The sequence below is a fragment of the Schistocerca americana genome, chromosome X (assembly GCF_021461395.2).
Source record: "Schistocerca americana isolate TAMUIC-IGC-003095 chromosome X, iqSchAmer2.1, whole genome shotgun sequence".
Taxonomy (NCBI): Eukaryota; Metazoa; Arthropoda; class Insecta; order Orthoptera; family Acrididae; genus Schistocerca; species Schistocerca americana.
Window position 1 is genome coordinate 641953378 of NC_060130.1, and position 23535 is coordinate 641976912.

General features: G+C 41.4%; 1 protein-coding gene across 7 annotated transcripts in view; it reads right to left on the reverse strand.

Annotated features, from left to right (window-relative positions):
- The window catches only part of LOC124556725 (neuropathy target esterase sws), a 220050-nt gene that overhangs the window by 84145 nt on the left and 112370 nt on the right, over nt 1–23535 (reverse strand). For all 7 annotated transcript variants that reach the window (XR_006968668.1, XR_006968667.1, XM_047130723.1 and 4 more), the window contains exon 16: nt 14998–15144. Coding sequence is in view for 5 of the 7 variants with exons in the window: in XM_047130723.1 (XP_046986679.1) it covers nt 14998–15144 (147 nt within the window). In the remaining 2 variants the exon portion in view is untranslated. The remainder of the gene's footprint in view (nt 1–14997; nt 15145–23535) is intronic.

Genomic DNA, 23535 nt, shown 5'->3' on the forward strand with positions numbered 1-23535 from the left:
GTCGTGGAAAAAGGCATATCAAGAGCATTTTAAAAGAAAAAGTTCATGACAATAAAATAATAAATTACAAAATTCCAGGATGAGAACAACAATTAAAACAAGAATAAATTTAAAGAAATAAATTTTATTTTATTTTACAAGACACTAATAATTGAAAAGGAACCATCCTATCATCCACTTGAAAAAAAAATTTCAAAGTAGGATGACTGGACTATACAGATAAATAAACCTTAATCCCCTTTACATGAACAGTGTTTAACACTTTTCAATCATTACAGTGATCCACACATATCTTAACACAATAAAGCAGAGAAGATACTTACATATGAACAGGAAATATACTGTTCCACTCATTTCTGTGAATTATATTCTCATAATAAAATTATTAGCTCAAATTATTCCTGTGACAATTAGAGAGTTCACGTGGAGAAATTTCTCCAGTTTGAGTTGTCAGTAAGAGCCTGTAACTCTTGAGGAAACCTACTGAAAATATACAGTGTGGTCTGTTGCATAATTTACTGAACAACAGTTAATGACTTGTTTGCAACATAAAGCTTAATCTTCTGCCTTCATTAGTAGGATGCTGCCCCCTTTCTTCAAATAAAGTTCATGTTGTCAAAAACAAATAAATGTGCTGTAATGTCTGTGTAAAAGTCCCGCAAATGTTAGTAAAAGTTAACCGAAATGAGCTTCCTGATTTAACACAACTGTTGCTCGCTTTTGGGCTAATAATATTCTCTGCATCTGAACAGAGTTGTCCCATATGGTATCAAGAAATGGTAGTATGCAATTTAAACTAGTTTCTGGGTATCAAAGGTGCAGATTAATGACAATTTTCTAGCTGTAAAACTAGCACTGAGCTTCTGCAAGGGGTGATGAGAGTGTCTATCTTTCGCTAGTCCTAGAAATCTGATGTCATCCGTGTCTCCGATTGTACAACCACCGTAAGACAATTGAATGCAGTTGTAGACAAAATTGCATGTAATGAGTTTATTGCAATTGACATTCAGCCTGTTAGTTATAATCCAAGAGTCATAACTATTAGTATGCTTGTTTTCACATGTGCTTATGTATGATATCCACTGCCCCCCCCCCCCCCAAAAAAAAACCTTTCATGAAGACTTCAATTAACCTCATATAGATGTATATAGCCTTAGCATAAATAAGAAACACTAATGCCTGCACAAAACACACCAAAGAAAGAACCCCATAATCATCTAAAAATGTTCAGTGTACCTATCAGACACTTGATTTGAAGGAAGCTGAACCATTAACTTCAAACAAACCAAAACTATATTCAAAGCTATTTCAGGGAGAGAGCTGGGGGAGGGGATGCCACACTTTCACTTGATCACCTAAATGAAAATAATAAATTTTAATCCAATTGAGAGCTGTCTCCTTTCCTCAATAAGGAAAAATTCAATAAAAAGATTGCAGAAGTGCAATTATAAAACGATAGGCATGGCACAGCTTGAGCTTCTCTACTAGAATAGTGTGTCACATGCCATGTTACAACGTCCTTAACAGACTCTGACGTGACAACTTACTTCAATGGTGGGGATAAAGTGGGGTGCCATCACACCTAAAGAGATTTTTGTTGACTTTTAAAAAGCCATTCTGCCACTAATCTGGATATCCGCCTCGAAACTGCACAAAAATACAAAATACCCTATACGAAAAATGTGCCCTTGTAAGAATTCATAACTGCTGCCTTAAGGTTGATAAACACTTGACAGAACAGAATGTCAAAACATTCCAACATGCATTTAAAATGGCAGTATTACACAGAATGCAACGGGACAGGGCAGAATGGAAAGGGATGTCAATATCAGGATTTCTGAGGAAGGAAGTTTTGACATTGACAACGGTGGGAAAAGAAAGATGATGTCTGCTAACATCAGAAGTCAAACCTGTTATCACATTCACTTATGTTATAACAGAGGAGTTTGTGGTTTGTGTCATCTTAGTATTTATTTTACTGTTTGTCTATTTCTGTGACACACTGTAAAGGCTCCTATGTGGACTTCGATATTTTTACTGTTCCTCCACAAAATGAGGCAACAGATCAGAGAGTGAAAAATAATTTAGGTTTCCCAATACCTGGACCAAAATGGCTACACTGTGCATAAACAAGGACATAAATTGATGAACCTATTTTCATAAAAAATCTATTTTTGCCAGTGAAAAATTCAGCTCCACTGAAGTACATAAATACAGTGTTTCTCTTCATGTTAACTGTACCTGAAAGGAAAAAATACACTCAACAAGGTTAAAAGCTGCTTGTTGCCTTTCAATTATTATTTTGTAGGTATGTATGTATGTATGTATGTATTTTCTCAAGCAAATAAATGTTTTGAAATGTTTGAACAGCAATTTTCATATTGCTTCACTCAGCATTTCATAGTAAATAGTTTGTCAAGTACATATGTTATGAATTTTTCTGTGGCTATTAATGAACTTTAACACCACTAGTTTCTTAATTCTGAAACTATATTCCAACTTTTTGTACCACAAAGTGTATCTCAAAACCTCAATTCTCTGTTTTGTTCTGTGTTAAATAAAGTGATTCCTTTGAGCTTCTGTTAGCATGTACACACAAGTATTTGGCAGTGATGTTGCCTTCCATTTCATTACACTGATTTCCGGTGTGAATCTGCCTTTACTTTCTGGAGTTTTTATATACCTTCATACTTGGATAAATACACTGCCTTCTCCACCGTTAAAATTATGTACTGAGGTTCACTCAATCTTGAATTGATCTTCCTGCTAGCCATGTGTGCTCTGTCAGTTTAAGAAAATAAGGTGTATCACTGTCCAGAAGTATCATCATAATCTTACTGCCTTCTCTCCTACGTCCTTTTCATATTTTTTTACTTCAGGTATGACAATTGAATCATACCATTTGCAAAACAAAGTAACAGTCATCTGCCTTTGATTGATTATGTAAAAAGACAGGCAGTTTTTCAACATTTCTGAAAGCCCATGGGTTTTGTAATTTTATTATCAACAAGAGGGGTATTTGTGGTTTCCTGTGGAGTCAACACAGATCAGCATGGTCTTTACTAACTTCATGGGCAGGAGCACTGGTTTCCCTTTTAGAAGCTAACTTGTTTCAGGCAAAGCCTTCCAAATAGACATGTCTCATCTGCACTGTATAAAAATTTGGGGTCATAAGATTCTGCCTCAATTTTGAATTTTTTTAATAACATTTTCAGCTGCTTTTGGGTTACAACATAAATCCACCTTGCTCTGAAATTCTGTAGCCAGCCAGTGCTCGTTTTAAGTGAAGACGAACTGTCAATTTCTTTACTAAAAGTCTTGCTTTTTTTTTTGCAAACTGTCGGCCCTGAAAGAGGGTTTCCTAATGCTCACTGCTGCAAAAACCACTTGAAAACGGCCTCCTCAAGCTCTGTGTTTTCTGCTGTTTTATTTGCTTTTCTCAATGAATTATCATCTTCATTCTCAAGGGCAGACACAAAGTTTAAAACTGAGGACTTGTTCTTCTTTTTTGTCTGAAATTGTTGATTTTCCCGTGCTGATCCTCTTGGTTAACTGCTTACCACTCATGTCTTTGTCTAATAGTTCAAGGACTTTTATTTTGTCTGTCAACAAAAATACAATTTGTTTATTTTTAGTAGACATATGCCACACAGTAAATTAAAATACACTCACAAACAAGAGTCAGAAGACAGAACCTATAGTGACAAATCAGTGTACACCTTATGGTCATGAGACAGATTGATGTAGGCCACACTGAATGTTGGTCACACAAACACAACATTGTGCATATTGCATGTACAACAATGTGCATACTGTATTCATTGTTCACTGTATGATTTACCTTTTAATACATTTGCTGTAGATTAATTTTTGAAGGGTAAAAAATGTACAGTGTACTGTAATAACTCTTGAACAAAACCAGCAATTTTAGCCATACAGTACAAATTACTTTTTCCTTAAAGTGATGTGGATAACTGGTGATAAGGATAGTTGGAGTTTGGACAATAGGAGTTACATTGCACACTGTAACAAATTGAGCACACTCCTGTGTACCTGCAGCCTTTACAAGGCGGGGTGGCTTCCATGCTTCAACCACAACAGAGGGTTATCTGTGGTTCCTTGAGTGGGGCAGCAGCCTTTTCAGCAGTTGGAGGGACAATAGTCTAGAGTCATCTGGCCTTGTAACATAACCCAACATGGCCATTCTGTTGTCGCACTACTGATGGCTGGAAACCAGTGGAAACTACTGCTGTTATTTTTCCTGAGGACATGTAGCTCTACTGTATGCCTTAATTATGACAGCACCCTCTTGGGTAAAACATTCCAAAATTAAAATAATACCTCATTTGAATCTCCAGGGAAGAATTACTCAAGAAGACAATGTCACCAGGAAAAATAAAAGAAGCACTCTACAACCTGAAGTGTGACGTGTTGAATCCTTTGTTGGAGGTGGTAGGTTAGAGAATTTAAAATGAGAGATGAATAGGTTAAGGGGTAACCTACCACTTTGGAGAAAGAATGTGTTATTCCCTCTCTCTCTCTCAAACAGACTATCTCTCTAACAGATGAAGGGCAATTGTGACCTTGAGCAAGTATCTTGTTATTTTAGTAAGTAAGTGTTTGTTTTCTGCATGCATGAGAATGAAAGTGGATGCAGTGTATCTGCAATGCAGGGCGATGGGCACATGGATTCCTGTTCTTGGAGACACCTGCTCATCAGGGTAGTTATTCCATGAAAACACTGTCCCACCTCCGAGATTTGCTGCAGACCATGGAACCTCACTGGGCATGACAATGTTCATGACATTGCTTATCAATCTAAACCCAGAGAGGACATACAGAGTGCAAATTTCAAAGACCAATCTGTACCATGAACTATGTTAAAGTCATACACTGAAGGAAAATAAAAAAGGAATGTATATAATGGATATGAAATACAAGCGAGATGAAGAAGCAGCATGTTGTTGTTGTTGTTGTTGTTGATGATGATGATATGTTTGTGGGGCGTTCAACTGTGGGGTCATCAGCACCCATACCAAGTCCCAATTTTTTCAAGGTCAAATTTCTTTTTCACAGTCCAATCTATCCACTGTCACAAATGGTGATGGTGGTGGTGGTGGTGGTGGTGGTGGTGGTGGTGGTGATGACACAAGCACCCAGTCCCTGGCAGAGAAAATCCCCAACCTGTCTGGGAATCGAAACTGGGACCCTGTGATCCAACACTAGCCACTAGACCACGAGCTGCGGATGAAGCAGCATGTGAATTTATTTTGTCATAGTTGGTGTTTGAGATTTCCAGCTGGTACAGACATTGCATTTTTGAGATAGCAACTTGGTCAAGCAGGTAGTATGGATAATTAATGGCAGCCACAAAATGGCTCTGAGCACTATGGGACTCAACATCTATGGTCATCAGTCCCCCAGAACTTAGAACTACGTAAACCTAACTAACCTAAGGACATCACACAACACCCAGCCATCACGAGGCAGAGAAAATCCCTGACCCCGCCGGGAATCGAACCCGGGAACCCGGGCGTGGGAAGCGAGAACGCTACCGCACGACCACGAGATGCGGGCCGCAGCCACAAAAAATGTTTCAGTAGTGCACTGCCTTACAGCATCTGAAGAACTATAGGCAAGATACATTCCAAAGGTTGAAATTAGACATAGTGGGAATTAGTGAGGTATGGTTAGGTCTAATAAGGAACAAGAAGATAGGAAAGTGGGAAAGCTACTATCAACAGTTGAGTGAACACATCAGCATAGCCAAGACAGTCATGAAGCCAGCACCCCCCAGGGCAGCACAAGTTATAACCCAACTAGTTTGAAAGATGATGATTAGATTGAAACAATTTATGATGAGATAACAAACATTATTTACACAGTTAAGAAAAACCAAAATTTAACTGTACTGGGGGACTAATATTTGACAGTACAAAAAGGAACAGAAGGAAAAATAGTAGCATTGACTGGGAGATAGGAATGAAAGGGTAATCTGCTTGGTAGAAATTTGCATAGAGTACTTTTTAATCCTGGCAAACACCTGGTTTAAAAATTATGAACGACCATTGTACACAGTATGTTTCGTGATTCCTATTACGGGTTTGTAATGTAGAAGAAGGGACTCAGTAGATAAAATTTTTAGAAGAAATTAATGTCCGGAAATGTAACACTTGGATATAAAATAAGTTAGAAGAGTAGATCACGTTCAAATCTCCCACTTGACAATTCACACACAAACTGAGATGAGAGCACTGTTGTCAGCCTGTTGTGCTTTTGACATCACATATCATTTTCATCTGACTACAACAGCTGTGAAGAATTGGTACATTCACAATTAGAAGGGCTGACTGGTGCTCCACAGACATGCCACACTTGACTTCGAAAAAGATGGCTTTCATCACTTAGAGAACATGACGATAAGTACTCAAAACATTGCCCATGCTGTGGGTTCCTGTAGAGAACATGGGTCAGAGCTCCTTGTCCCTCTTGTTTATGTACCATAAAGCAAGAGATTTAAAATTTATCTGATCTTCAAACTCATTTTACATCAAAATGGTATATTTCTGGACATGGGTTCCTCAGCAAAACTTCATCTACTAAGCGCCCTCTACAATCCCTATAAGCTTGCATTAAAAAGAATTGTGAAACACTCTATAAGTGGAAGAAAGCTGGATTGATTATACAGTTCTAAGACAGAAATTTCAAAATCGTATTTTAAACTGCAAAACATTTCCTGGGGTAGATGTGGACTGACCATTTTTTATGGTTATGAACTGCAGATTAAAACTAAAGAACTTTTAGAAAGGTACTGCCTTAGAGGGATGGGACATGGGTAAATTGGAAGAATTGTTGAGACTTTAAAAGGGAGCACCAAGCAACATCTAACTAAAACATGAGAATGGAATACAACAGAAGATGAATGGTAGCTTTGACAGATGAAATAGTGAAGGCAGCAATCAAATAGACAAAATGACATGATTCAGTAGAAATCCTTCTACGGGATGTTCAAAAAGTCTCTCCGCAGTGCCGTTTGATTGCTAGCTGCGCGTGCCGTATGCTACAGTGAATATACCGAAATGAAACTCAGTGAAATACAAGTTATTAATTTATTGAATATTCATTTTTACTTACAAATCTTCACATTAAACATTGAAAGTCCTCCCCACCACCACCCCCCATTGTTGAATACACAATTAAACTTGTCTAATCATGTTTCCAAACACAAGCTGTAACATTTCTTCTGTAACAGAAGCAGTGAAAAAGGATATTGCAGTTTTCAGTTCATCGATGGATTTTGGACGGTTTTTATATAGCCTTCACTGCACCGCAGAAGAAAAAGTCAGGTGGTGTTACATCACGCGATCGTGGAGGCCAAAGTGCCTGTGAAATTATGTGACCACCAAAAACAACAGCAAGCAGAGACATTGAAACGCAAGCTGCATGTGCGGTTGCACCATCTTGTTGAAAATAACCATTCAGTACTTCACTTAACACAAGTTCTCTTATGAATGGGTACAGAATATCACTGCAGTATCGTTGTGCATTTATTGTTTCGTTGAAAAATATGGGACCCACAATCCGACGTCTAGAAATTGCAATCCTGTCTCCTATTTTCACAGAATAAAGTGGTTCCTCATGAATACACAACTGCCACTTTGTATGGGAAAAGGTCCAATTTTTTCCTTACAGCTATGTGGGCCGTTCCAACACTAACATCGATTTCCTGGGCAAGTTTTCTTACTGACTTGTTCGAAATCACGGACATTTTATCAGAAATATTGAGTAGTTTATCCTCAGACAAAACGCTAGGATGACCACTTCTCGGTGCATCTGTCACTGAAGATGTACTTTGAAATTTGTTAATCAAATCTCGCACAGTATCGCAATGTGAGAGTGTTGTCTCCGGGAAAACTGAATTGAATGTTTGACGAACTGAAACTGTGTATTTACCGACAGCTTTGAACACTTGTTCGACTAAAAACACATGTTCTTCAATGGTTAGCATTTTAACAGTGACAAAAAAGAAACAAACAAACAAAGAAACTAAACTTAAATGTTCACATCAACATGTAACAACATACACCGACGATACTACTGAAGCTGGCTGAAATAAACAAAACAGTGGAATGTTTGGAGAGTCCACTTGAAGGGAAAAAACCCAAGCAGGCGAACAATCATATGGCATGCGCGGCTAACAATTATACGGCACTGCGGAGAGACTTTTTGAACACCTTGTATAATGTGAGATACTGAATTTTAATGATGAAAGGAAAAAATAAAATAAAATAAAATAAAATAAAAATGCAGCAAATCAGGCAGGTTAAAGGAATACAGACTTTAAAGGGAAGAGGGTTAACTAAATCTACCAATAATGGACACCTGCTTCATCCTGTAACATAATAATGAAGTGGCATATGACGTCATATGTGCTCAAACAGAAAGAGAACAGAACCTTGCCAATATTTATTTCATGGTCATATTATTTTTTGGAATGTAGGTTGCAGGGCAGGCTGATCTGAAGGAAGCCCAAAGTTTAGGTTATGTGGGAAGCTGCTGAATTGATATCAAGCGCTTGAATTAATGCCTGAAGGGATGAAGGAATATACAGAATGACTCTTAAAAAGGAAATGAACTTCAAGACAATGTTATAAATAAAAAGAAGTGTAAGTAGGTGAAAATGAGCGGGGAGATACGATAGTGCGAGAAGAATTTGACACTGAAATTTAGTTAATCGTTCCATAAATCATATTCATGATAAATGTTATGATGTTCAGTATGTAAACAGAATGGAAATATCTCTCTCTCTCTCTCTCTCTCTCTCTCTCTCTCTCTCTCTCTCTCTCTCTCTCTCACACACACACACACACACACACACACACACACACACACACAGAGAGAGAGAGAGAGAGAGAGAGAGAGAGAGAGAGAGAGAGAGAGAGAGAGAGAGAGAGAGAGAGGGGCCATTTACAGTTTTTTTTCTGCAAAAATGTCTAATTATTTGTATTAAATAATTCTTCTAATGCATAAAAGTAATTGTTAAGGATAAAATTTAATCTACATTTAATATCAGTCAAGCATTTTATTTTCATGGGTAGATTGTCAAGTAGTTTCAGGGCTATATATTTCACTATAATCTGTGCCACAGTTAGAGTTATTAAAGGTTAATGCAGATATCTTTTTTTCCTTCTAGTAAAAATCTCTTACTATCAAACTCAGATAGACTACTAATAACACATTTCATAAGTGAATTTCATAAGTGAGGCTGTGGTTAGTATTCCCAGCCACTTAAAGATATGCATGCAAGATGTATATGTGTGAAACCCACACATAATTCTAATTACATTCTTTTGTACAATGAATACTTTTTGACTAAGCTGGGAGTCGTTCCACAATATTATCCAATAAGAAAAATGACAAGAGAAAACAAGTTTACTAGAAGGGTTTTCTACTTCACGTTTCATCGTTATGCACACCCAAGAACCTAGAACTTTCTATCCTGTTTTTATTTTTTGTTGGTATATGAGGCTAACAGGTATTTTTGGCAGTACAAAACTAGATGAACAACTTTGTTTTCAAGTGTAAAGCTAGACCATTAATGCATAACCAGTCAATAAGTTTCACAAAAATATCATTTGCTATTTTCTCCACTGATGCTTCTTTGCTCAGCTTCATAACACTATAATTTATCTCCATGCAGAAAATTGTGTGTGTGTGTGTGTGTGTGTGTGTGTGTGTGTGTGTGTGTGTGTGTGTGAGCAGAAATAAGAGATCTTTAATGGCTCCTTTTTCTGTCTCTCCTTTAACAACATGCCAAACTGATATGATTTTATTCTCTGATCTGACAAGATGTGCCCTGCACTTTTTTTACAACTTTTCTTACTGTGTTACAGTACTGTTTATAATATGAAAGTATTTTTGGATTATTAGTTGTTCTGGCTATTTTGTACATGTGCCTTTTCATTTTGAAGAGCCTTTGATAACTGTTATGATGCAAGGGTTCTTTAATGACTTCCCGTTATTACATTTAATTACCTTTTAGGAAAACTACTTTCAAAAATTGATACCAATTTGTTAAAAAAAGATGTTGAATTTAAAGCTAGCATTATGCTCTGTGTAAATATCACCCCAGTCAACATTTTCCAAGTTTCCCTTAAAATCTTCAGTAGTTTTGTCATTAAACAGCCTTGCTGTTTTCTCGAGTGTTTTCGAACTGTTCACAGATAGATCTAACTTGTGTTATGTGAGTAACTGTGCATTGTGATCTGAAAATCCATTTACCACTGGACAACCATGTATTTCTTCAACTTCTGTTTTATGTATGAATACATTATCAATAAGGGTACTATTATCTTGGGCAACTCATGTAGGGTAATTTATGACTAAGACAAAATTATAAGTGACTAAAACAGCACAATAAAAAATCCAAATTTTTCATAAAAAATTTCCCCACTATCCATTGGAGACCTGTGTACTGTAATACTAATAATGTATTTCCTAATACTGACAGGCAAGCCCATGTTTCTAAATCCTGATCCATACAGAATCTACTTGTTTCTACATTTCCATATTTATATTAATTTTTTATGAATTTGACAATTCCTTTATCCATATTGGATCTCTGTTAATATGCGGCTAACTTAGGACCACTTAATCAGATTTTATATCCCCGTGATTGTCTAGTATTCAGATAGAAAAATCACATCAATTCCTTTCTGACTACTAAGTTATTGTAAACAAATTAACACTGCACTTACTTAATTTTTTATCCTCCTAACACTCTGTTGAAGCAAGTTGATTTTAACCTTCTCTCTGTTACTGTAAGATGAACTGGGAGTCTGCCAATTTCATTCCTTCAATACTGTCTGTCTGAATTTGAGTTAAAGTTAGTGTCTCACCTGACCCCAACAGCCACACAGATTTGCCTTTGTGTGCTGGTGGACCCCATTATGTTTTCTGCTAATAGATTTCCTAATTTGTCCTTACCACTCCCATTCAGGTGCAGGGCATTGGAAATATAACCCCATCTCCCTACAGCAGCTGCTAGAACAGCACCAATACGAGATCTAACATTCACCTGAAGGAGCCCCCTCAACTCCACATTTACTCATTCACCAGCGACGTCACAGATCAGTTCAGGGTACCAGATATGTACATGAACAAGTGAAGCAATACTAACCCTGTGACTTATCTTAGAAGATAAAAGAAGTGGAAAGAAATGCTTATATAGTTTACAGATTTACAGAAAGCTTTTGACACTGTTGACTGGAACACATTTTTAGAAATTCTGAATGTAGCAGGGACAAAAGACACGGAGCGAGAGACTATCTACAATTAGTACAAAAATCGATGTGAAATTGCATGAGTCAAAGGACATGAAATGGAGGTAGTAGTTGAGAGAGGAGCGAGACAAGGTAGTGGCCTACCCTCATCATTATTAAACCTGTGCTCTGAGCAAGCAATAAAGGAAACCAAGGAAAAATTCTGTAAGGGAATTAAAGGTCAGAGAGGACAAATGAAAACACTGAGAGTTGTCATTGACACTGACAGAAATACAGACACAGATAAGGACTTGGAAGATCAGTTGAACAGAATGAATGGTGCCTTGAAAGCAGGTTGTAAGGTGAGCATCAAATTAAGTTTAGGAAGGGTGACCGAATTTTGTCAAATTAGGTGATGCTCAGTGAATCAGATTAGGAAATGAGACACTAAAAGTGAGTAGATTAATTTTGATATTTGGGCAACAGAACAACTGATGATGCTCGAACTTGAGAGGATATAAAATGTAGACTGGCAATAGTAAGAAAAGCATTTCTGAAAAAAGACAATTTGTTAGCACCAAATATAGAAGGGCGTGCTGCAAAGTAATGCTCCTGAATTTTTTATGTGAAAACTCTTAAAGGTTTTTAAATAAAACAAATGTTATTACCATTTTATGTCTTTATTCAGCATGTCTACATGTCACTGCTAGAGGGCTCCAAATTTTAGCCTGTAATGTGGTGATGTGCAATGTAACTATGTCTGTGCATGAGAAACAGAATGCTGCAGCTGAGTTTTGAATTCAAAGAGTTCATCCACATATGGGGCACCCTATCCTTCAGCATGATGATGCCAGACTGCACATGAGAGCTGCATCATCTGCAACAATCCGATGTCTTGGGTTCACTGTCATCAATCATCCTCCATAGAGTCCCAACTTGGTCCCATCCAATTTTCATCTGTTTCCAAAACTTAAAGTACACCTTCAAGGACTTCATTCTGAGAGTGATGAAATGGTGCAGGCAAGCAGAGGGGACATGGCTCCATCAACAAAGTCAAACACTATACAGTAATGGTATCAACAAACTGGTCTCTCATTGGGAGAAATGTGTTCATCACCAGAATGACTATATTGAGAAATAAATATGCAGACATGAAGAACAAATCTATAGAATGTTAATACCATTTATTTTATTTAGAAAGGCTTTTTACTTTTCAGCACATCCTCATGCACGTAAACATTAGGAACTCCTTTCTGGGGGTATTTTGTCTTGTACAGAAGCGAAACATGGATGATAAACACTTTACATAAGAAGAGAATAGACGCTTTCCGAATGTGGTGCTACAAAAGAATGCAGAAGAGTAGATGGGTAAACTGAATAACCAATGAGAAGATACAGAATCAAATTTGCGAAAAATGGCTCTGAGCACTATGGGACTTAACATCTGAGGTCATCAGTCCCCTAGAACTTAGAACTTAAAACCTAACTTACCTAAGGACATCACACACATCCATGCCGAAGGCAGGATTCAAACCTGTGACCGTAACGGTCGTGCGGTTCCGGAGTGAAGTGCCTAGAGCCGCTTGGCCACTGCGGCCGGCAAATTTGGGAAAAAACAAAATGACTGCATAACTTGACTACATGAAGACATCACTTCATAAAAGGATGCATAAATGATGAGAGGCAAATGTTAGTAGAAACTGGTATTTCTGTAAAAGGAACAATGTGTGAAGCCTACAAAAACTATCACAGTCCTAACTCAGTAAAAGACCTTGCCGAGAAACCTAGTAAATCCTGGTCCTACATAAAATTGCTAAGCAGGTCAAAGGCTTTTATCAAGTTACTCTTTGACCAATCTGGTGTGGCAGCAGAGAACAGCAATGTTTTAAATTTCCTGTTTAAGAAATCATTGACAAAGGAGGACTGTACAAAATATTTCCAATTCACCATTGCACAGACTCCTGTATGGAGGACAGAGAAATAGGCATCCCTTGCATAGAAAAGCAACTGCAAGAGCTGAAAACAAATAAATCTCAAGATTCAGATCAAATTCTAATTCAGTTTCACAGAGCTTTCTACAGCATTGGACCTTATGTAACTTTTATTTATCATGACTGTCTCATCTGGTATAAAGTTCCAAGCAACTAAAAAAAAGCACAACTGACTCCTATATATAAGAAGGGTAAAAGAATGGGGCCACAAAGTTACAGACCAATATCCTTAACATCAGTTTGCTGCAGAATTCTTGAACATATTCTCAGGCTGAATATAATAAATTTCCTTGAGACGGGAAAGCTTGTGTCAACAAATTAGCGTGGAGTTAGAAAGCACTCCTCATGTGAAACTCAGCTTGTTTTTTTCTCTCACAATATCCTGTGAATTATTGATGAAGGCCAATAGACAGATTCTGTGAGCAAAGTCCTGATCATACGAACTGATATGTGAGTGGCTCGAAGATTTCTTAAGTAATAGAACATGGTTCATTGTCCCAGACAATGAGTGTTCATCGGAGATACGGGTATTGTCAATAGTGCCCCAAATATGTGTGATAGGACAGTTCTTATTCCCTGTATACATAAAAGAGCTGACGGACAGGGTGAGCAGCAGTCTATGGCTGCTTGCTGATGACTCAGGCTGCTAGATTTGTTACCAGTAAGTTCAGTCTATACATGATTGTTATGGAGATTCTTTGTGAACTCAAATGGGAATCCCTGGAGGGAAGGTGATTTTCTTTTGCAAAACACTTCTGAGAAAATTTAGAGAACCAGTACTTGAAGTTGACTGCAGAATGTTTCTACTGCCACCAATGAACATTTCACATGAAGACCACAAACATAATAGAAACTGGGGACCCATACAAACGCAAATAGACAGTCATTTTCCCACTTTGCTCTCTTTTTGAGTGGAACTGGAAATGAAATGACTAGTAGCGGTACAAGGTACCCTCCACCATGCACTGTATGACAGCTTGCAGAGTATGTATGTAGATGCAGAGGAGTTGAAAGGACACATTCTGAGGCATCAAGGAATTGTCAGTTTCGTAAGGGAGGAAGAGTGTGAGGAGGGGGGGGGGGGGGGGGGGGACTGTAAATGGAGACAAGTCTTAAATACAGTAACCAGGTTCAAATGGCTGCAGGACTAGCAATGAGTCTTGCTCAGGACAGACTAGAATAGAGAGCTGCATCACCACAGTCTTTGGACAGAAGATGACAACGACCATGGCCATGGCCGCCACCACCAGAGATAAATACGCAGATAATCCCAAGAAAATTTCTGAAATTCTATATAAGAGAGCCATGGAGAAGCTGTTTAACACAATATTAAATACGATATCATTTTTTCTTTAGTAGCTAGAGTCAGCACTTAATATCAATGCCACAAATGCTTGCATGCAATGGAAAGTCAGTGAGCTAATGATATGGTTTAATTATTCAACCAGCTATCAATTAGAAAGCCAATAAAAGGTAACCTTTTATTTATTTTTTGCTCGCCTATAGTCAATTTACAGAACACATTCTTACAACAATGAATTGCAGCTGTAGTATTTAACTGGTCCTTTTAAACATACCTCCAACTGCTATAAGCAGATATGTAAACAATAAGTTCAAAGGTAGAGAAAAAATCAAAATCTTTTTTTGTATAATAAAAATGAAAATTACTTCTATAGTGTCACATATATAACTTATAAGAAAATTCAAGAAGTTTTCAATGAGACAGAACACCCATTAAAACTCACCTATGCTGCGCAATGCATGGTACAGTTCATATGTGAAAGGCACAAGAGGAACATCATCAGAAATTGGAACTATTGCAACTGTTGAAAAATTTCCATGAGAGGGCCGGCTATCAACAGGTACACCTCCATGTGGTCTCTGCCAAGAACCTTTAAATTGTCAGAAAAACATGATTTAGAGATATTATATTTGCATAGGAATCACATGCAAAATAAGAATAAAATGCAATATAACAATAAAACAAACATTCTGAAGAAGGTTTTGGCCAAAAGCTGGATGTGTAACTGTCTTTTTGTTGTGCCTGTCTGCAACTCAATGTGTCATCTGAACAGTGAACAACAATCTATCCTTTTCCTAATATTGTTGTTTAAGGTGTTAGGCATTCTGACAACTGCTTCACAATATATTTATTCCCTCATAAAGTTTGCTGTAAATAATCCACTGCAGTGTACATAACTGCAATACAAGAAGTAAAAAGTGACATTCATTATGCCCCATTAAGATTGACTTTAGCACAAAAAGGAGTGTGCAATGCTGCAATCAAAATTTTTGATCACTTTCCCTGTGATATAAAATGTCTGACAGACAGCCAAGTAAAATCTGAAAACAAACTGAAAAAGATTCTCCTTCACAATTCCTCATATTCCACAGAAGAATTTCTATTATCGTAATGCGTAAAATGTGGTGGGCAAGAATTACTAACTCACAACAGTAAATCTTTTCTTTTCTTTCTTTTTTAACTCTTAAATGATCAGCATATGGGCATATTTGCAAAATAATTTGTGATGTGAATGTAAAAATACATCAAAGGGTGACAAGCCATGGTGGCACTTGAAAAACATGAGGGAAAGTGAAAGAGTAGTTTAAGAAGGTGATAAAATATTTTATAAAGATGGATAAAAGCTGACAAATTATTTAAATAAACAGATTGTATAAATGAATTATTCACATTTTCGATAATCTCCTACCAAAAAGCCCGGTTAAGACCATAATAAATTTCTTTATTATGATCCTGGATGGGGTGTGGCCCCTTTTTTCCCTGGTTGGTTGGTTTGTGGGAGTAAAGGAACCAGACTGCTATGGTCATCGGTCCCTTTTTCCGAGTACTAAAAACACCCACAGAGAATAAAAACGATTAACAAAATAGAGCACAGACGACACAAAACTGAGACAAATACCAGACAAAACAAACTAAAATCACACAGAGTGTGACGGTGGTTGGCCGACCATAGAAATAAAAAAGAAAAAGCCAACCACTTAAAACACATTAAAAAATCAGTTTAAAACCGGAGGCCAAAAGTCAGAATCAACACAAAACAATAAGATAAAACAGAAACACTTAGATTAAATGATAAAAACCCCCTGCCCGAATAAAACGTAAAACTAAGTCAGCTGTAGCAGAGTCATCTGTTAAAAGGGCAGGGAGCGTGTCAGGCAGTGCGAACGACTGCCTGAGCACAGCTAAAAGCGGACACTCCAATAAAATATGGACCACAGATAAAACGGAGCCGCAGCGACATAAGAGGTGCGTCCTCACGGCGCAATAAGTGGCCGTGCGTAAGCTGAGTGTGCCCAATGCGCAGCCGGCAGAGGACAACAGACTCCTTGCGGGAGACCCGCATGGACGACCGCCACACAGTCGTCGTCGCCTTGATTGGACGGAGTTTGTTGGGCGTGGGCAGATTGCGCCATTCAGCGTCCCAAACCGAAAGAACTTCGCGGCGTAAGACTGCCCGCAAATCAGTCTCCAGGAGGCCAATCTCCAGAGATGATTGACTAGTGGCCTCTTTCACCAGGCGGTCAACATTCTCATTGCCAGGTATCCCAACATGGCCTGGGGTCCACACGAAGACCACAGAACGGCCACAACGCGCAAGAGCGACCATCGAGCCGTCAGTGTAAACTATGCTAGAGCCCTGATACGTGGACAGGATGCAATAAAAGCGGCGGCGGAAGGCCTCTGGAGGTACTGAGTCCTTCGGGCCCTGTGCCAAGTTGAGCCGAAGGCAAGGGCGAGGCACACTCCATGGGGGTGTATGCAGAAGTGCCCGGAAAGGAGGTGGAACAGGGAAAAACCCAAGCCCAGAGAGAAGCTCCTTGACGCGTACGGCGATCGGACAACCCGACCGAGGCTGACGGTCTGGCAGATGGACGACTGACTGCGGGAACAGGATACGGTAATTTGGATACCCGGGCAAGCTAAAAACATGGGCAGCATAAGCAGCCAGTAATTGTTGGCGTCGTAACCGCAGTGGGGGGACACCTGCCTCCACTAGTATGCTGTCCACAGGGCTGGTGCAGAAAGCACCAGTGGCAAGGTGTATCCCGCTATGGAGGATTGGGTCCAGCACCCGCAACGCAGAGGGGGATGCTGAGCCATAAGCCAGGCTCCCATAATCCAGGCGAGACTGGATTAACGCCTGGTAGAGCCGTAACAGGGTAGATTGGTTGGCGCCCCAGCGGGTGTGGCTCAAGCATCGCAGAGCATTGAGGTACCGCCAACACGCCTGTTTGAGCTGCCGGATATGAGGCAGCCAAGTCAACCGGGCATCGAAAACCACCCCCAAAAACCTGTGTGATTCCACCACTGAAAGAAGGTCGCCGGCAAGATAAAGCCGTGGCTCCGGGTGGACAGTACGTCGCCGGCAGAAATGCATAACGCAGGTCTTGGCTGGCGAAAACTGGAACCCATGAGCTACAGCCCAAGACTGCGCCTCGCGGATAGCGCCCTGTAGCTGACGTTCAACAGTTGCAATGCCAGTAGAGCTGTAGTAAAGGCAGAAGTCGTCAGCATACAGGGAAGCAGAGACAGAATTTCCCACAGCCGCAGCGAGCCCGTTAATGGTTATTAAAAACAGGCAGACACTTAAAACAGAACCCTGTGGCACACCAGTCTCCTGGACGTGGGAGGAACTATATGAGGCCGCGACTTGCACGCGGAAGGTACGATACAACAGAAAATTTCTGACAAAGATCGGCAGAGGGCCCCGAAGACCCCATCCATGAAGCGTAGAAAGGACGTGATGACGCCATGTCGTATCGTACGCCTTCTGCATGTCGAAAAAGACAGCGACCAGGTGCCGACGGCGGGCAAAGGCAGTACGAATGGCCGACTCCAGGCTCACCAGATTGTCGGTGGCGGAGCGGCCTTTATGGAACCCACCCTGAGACGGAGCCAGAAGGCCCGAGACTCCAGTACCCAATTCAAGCGCCGGCTCACCATCCGTTCAAGCAACTTGCAAAGAACATTGGTGAGGGTAATGGGACGGTAGCTGTCCACCTCCAGAGGGCTCTTTCCAGGTTTCAAAATGGGGATGACAACGCTTTCCCGCCATCGCGACGGAAACTCCCCCTCGACCCAAAGACGGTTGTAAAGATCAAGGAAGCGCCGCTGGCAGTCCACTGAAAGGTGTTTCAGCATCTGACAGTGGATGCCATCTGGCCCAGGAGCGGTATCAGGATAAGCGGCTAGGGCACTGCGAAATTCCCACTCACTGAATGGAGCATTGTAAGATTCTGGGTGGTGGGTGGGAAACGAAAGGCTCCGACGTTCCATTCGCTCTTTAATGGAGCGGAAGGCCAGCGGGTAATTGGAAGAAGCGGAACTAAGAGCAAAATGCTCTGCCAAGCTGTTGGCAATTTCGTCGGAGTCTGTACAAACTGCTCCATTCAGTGAGAGCGCAGGGACGCTGACAGGGGTCCGATAGCCATAGAGGCGTCGGATCTTGGCCCAGACCTGCGATGGAGAGACATGGAGGCCAATGGTGGACACATACCGCCCCCAGAACTCCTGCTTGCTTTGGCGGATAAGGCGGCGGGCCCGCGCTCGCAGCTGTTTGAAGGTGATGAGGTGTTCAATGCAGGGATGTCGCTTGTGACGCTGTAGCGCCCGCTGGCGATCTTTAATCGCTGCAGCGATCTCAGGCGACCACCAAGGCACAGTCCGCCGCCGAGGGGACCCAGAGGAACGGGGAATGGCAGATTCGGCGGCAGTAACGATGTCGGTGGTGACCGATTGAACCATCGCATCAATGTCATCATTAGAGAGAGGCTCAATAGCGGCAGTGGAGGAGAACAAGTCCCAGTCAGCCTTATTCATAGCCCATCTGCTAGGGCGCCCAGAAGAGTGATGCTGTGATAGTGACAGAAAGATCGGAAAGTGGTCACTACCACACAGGTCGTCATGCACACTCCATTGGACAGACGGTAAGAGGCTAGGGCTACAGATTGAAAGGTCAATGGCGGAGTATGTGCCATGCGCCACACTGAAGTGTGTGAAGGCACCATCATTTAAAATCGAGAGATCGAGCTGCAACAATAAATGCTCAACGGTGGCGCATTGACCTGTTTCTACCGACCTACCCCACAGAGGGTTATGGGCGTTGAAGTCGCCCAATAGCAAGAAAGGTGGCGGCAATTGGGCTATCAGTGCAGCCAGGACATGCTGCGAGACATCACCATCCGGTGGAAGGTAAAGACTGCAGACGGTAACAGCCTGTGGCGTCCACACCTGAACAGCGACAGCCTCTAAAGGTGAGTGGAGAGGGACAGACTCGCTGTGCAGAGAGTGAAGGACACAGAGGCAGACGCCACCAGACACCCTTTCATATGCTGCCCGGTTCTTATAATTACCCCGATAGCCACGGAGGGCGGGGGTTCGCATTGCTGGAAACCAAGTTTCCTGAAGAGCAATGCAGAAGAAAGGGTGAAGGCTGAAAAGTTGGTGGAGCTCAGCTAGATGGTGGAAGAAACCGCTGCAGTTCCACTGGAGGATGGTATTGTCCATGGCGGAGAAAGGCGTGACGGGACTGGGAAGGCAGATTACGCCACTGGGTCACCTGCTGCCTTTGATGGAGCACCCGTGCAAGTGCTATCCATTGCGTCTGAAGGACCGGCGAGATCGAGGTCCTCAGCGGACGCAAGGATCTCCACCTCATCGTCAGACGCAGAGCTTTAAGGTAGCGGTGGAGTAGGTGCCACCGCAGGGGTCTTGGTCTTACGGGTCTTCAAAGTCGTTTTCTCTCGCTGTCCGTTTGGTTGCCGTTGTTGAGAGGGCTTATTGGAGTCAGTCTCCAGGATCGAAGAGGATCGCGAAGCCCGCCGACCAGCGACCTGTGGCATCTTCAGCCACTGGGTGGCGTCTGCTGTGCCGCTGGTAGGAACCTGGGAAGGGAGTGGCCCAAGGGATCCCTTCCGAGCGAGAGAAGCCGAAGAAGACTTACGCTTCTCCGGCTTAGAAGTGGAGACTGGTGTCCCCAGTGGTTTAGTGGGTGCTGCTCCCGAGGTAGATGGTGTGGAAGCAACAGCGAGAGAAGGGGCCCCCATCATCAAGGGGGCAGGTGAGGTCCTCTTACTCCGAGAGCTGACGGTATGACTTGCAGCTGAAGGAGCTGGAGCAGGAGTGACAGTGGAGGCATAAGATGACGACATGCACACGGGATGTAGCCGTTCAAATTTCCGCTTAGCCTCAGTGTAGGTCAGTCGGTCCAGGGTCTTATATTCCATGATTTTGCGTTCTTTCTGGAAGATTCTGCAGTCTGGCGAGCAAGGTGAATGGTGCTCCCCGCAGTTGACACAGATGGGAGGCGGGGTACATGGAGTATCGGGATGAGATGGGCGTCCACAATCTCGACATTTGAGGCTAGAAGTACAGCGAGAGGACATGTGACCGAACTTCCAGCACTTAAAGCACCGCATTGGGGGAGGGATATAGGGTTTGACGTCACATCGGTAGACCATCACCTTGACCTTCTCTGGTAATGTATCACCTTCGAAGGCCAAGATGAAGGCACCGGTAGCCACCTGATTGTCCCTCGGACCCCGATGAACGCGCCGGACGAAATTTACACCACGGCGCTCTAAATTGGCGCGCAGCTCATCATCAGACTGCAAAAGTAGGTCCCGATGGAAAATAATACCCTGGACCATATTTAAACTCTTATGTGGGGTGATGGTAACGTTAACATCCCCCAACTTGTCACAAGCAAGTAACCTGCGTGACTGGGCAGAGGATGCCGTTTTTACCAAAACTGACCCAGAGTGCATTTTGGACAAGCCCTCCACCTCCACAAACTTGTCCTCTAAATGCTCTACAAAGAACTGAGGCTTCACGGATAGAAACGAGTCACCATCAGCTCTGGTACAGACGAGATACCTGGGCGAATACACGTCACTGTCATTTATTGCCTTTCGTTCCTCCCATGCTGTGGCCAGGGAGGGGAACGATTTGGGGTCATAAACGTTAGCTTTAAAATGAGCCCTCGAGCGCTTAGAGACTGCTGGTGGCTGGCCGCCAGCGAGAAATGATGTACCACGCTTCATTGCGGGTCATCCGCCCCGATGCCACCTACTCCGACCAAGGGCCCTCCCCACGGGCACCACCCAGCCGCAGCAATAGCCACCTGGCAGGATTGCTATTGCCGGGAGTCCTGATGCCCCAGGGAGATGGGCATCTACTCCTTGGCATACGTAGGGAGTTAACGGCGCAGGCATCAGTAGAGCCATCCCTGTGTTGTCAGGGGGCTACAACCAACAGGGTACATGGCGGCCCCACCACAACGGACTGGCTACCGTGCTGGATCTTAGGTGCAAAAATGTCCAAGGTCGTCGTCGTAGTTAAAAGCAACACTGCAGAGTGCAGCGTGGGAATCACACCCAGGGACGTATCCTCGCCCAAGAGATGGAAAACGAGCGGGACACCATTGCAACAACGAAAAAGTCGGCTAGAGGTCTCAATGCACGACGGATAGAGTGCACCATGTAAGGCGCCCTTCCCCAATTGGCTCGCTCTTCGGAATAATTTAGAAAGATGGAGGTCAAACCCGAGAGGGGACCATCACATAAGGCCGAAACATGTGAGACTCCTTTTAGTCGCCTCTTACGACAGGCAGGAATACCGCGGGCCTATTCTAACCCCCGAACCAGCAGGGGGCCCTTTTTTCCCTTCACACAATTTTATTAATATGTGCAGCTACACTGGTAACTTGATATTGGTAATTGCAAATCACAAAAAAATCCACATTGCATTTTTACAACAAACAACATTATAACTTTCGATACTGGAAAAAGTTAAACAAAATATTTTTGGATAACTATTTCTTAGGAATGTTAACCAAAAATGAAATAATTAGACTGGATTTCCTTTCCGCAAGATTCTTTTGATTGCTCTGCATCTCCCTTTCTTGCATTCTTTCTCCTATTTTAATCATCTATGCTCCCTCAAGCATACCCTGGGCCAATTTTGCTGCCTTTGAATCATTTTCTTTTTTCAAGTACTTTCCTCAGTTTAACTGAGGCTTGAGAGAGAAGTTTTTCTCATGTCTCCATAGATATTTGGTGTTCTTGTTCCTTTCCTTTTCAGGCAATTACCTCATAGTCAATCGATTTTTTCATGTTATTCATCTTTTTAATATCCTCTTCAAGATGTCTTTGGTTTTGTTCCTCCTTTTGTTTCCTTCTAATTCATGTTTTCTTTTCTTTTGACATTCTTCCTTATAAGCAGTATAATTTGCATGTTGTGGCTGTCTATACCTAATGAGCTGAAAATCAAAGGGCACAAGAAAGAAAATTGGGGTACTTTCCAAAGCACCCCTCACAGTCAAACACTGTATAAAAAATTATCAGTCCCTGTCGTTTTGTCTTCTCCTACTATGTGCGTCAAAATGGAATATCTTACTTCTGTGTCCACATTTCCATGGGGTAATATAAGGGAATTCAAGATGTGACATGTAGTCATGCCAATTTCATAAAATTAAATGTAAGAGAAGCATTAACAATTTTAAAACATTTTGATACTTTAACTCTATGGATGGTGAGACTCTTTTTGAGGTGTGCGGTTGTCAGTAATTGTCAATATCCCTGTTATCTAAAGCTGTGTCATCTTTTCCAGCTGTAAAACTATCCATTCATCTGATAAGTAATCTTGTCAGACATCAAATGGCATCATTTTTGCAACTTTTAACATGTTACTGTAGTTTCTGCTCTTTATTCTTTCTCTGAGGTCTAAAACCCTAAAACTTTTCAGTGAGATACTTCATAAGCACTTCTTTTCCATCACACGTTTGGGCTTCCATGTAATGTTTTTGAGCATTCTCCTGAGACCATAAGCAGTCACATTCTTCCAGTTTACTAAGCTCTTCGCTTACTCGCCTGTTAAAAGCTTGTTGTACAAGAGGAAGCAGATTATCCAATGTGAAGAGTTCATTGTGAGGAACTTCAAATATTCACGGTTTTTCTCAAAGCAAAAACCCTCAAAACACAAGCCAAAACGTTTTATGGAGAAAACAGCCAAAGTTGCAAAATTCAGTTCTTTTTATTTAAATTATGACCAGTTTCAGGCTTCAGAACCCATTCTGAAATCATTCAAACAGAAAAAATGGTGTATTCTGTGATAGTGTGCAAACCATGTTAATTACAAACATACTTGTGTCTAACTAAAGTTTGTTGTTGATCGCTGGCACAACAAACATACAAGCCAAAAAGGTTTGAATTATGTTTTCTACTTCTGTATGCAATTTGTGAATCAAAGGTGTTTGGCCTTG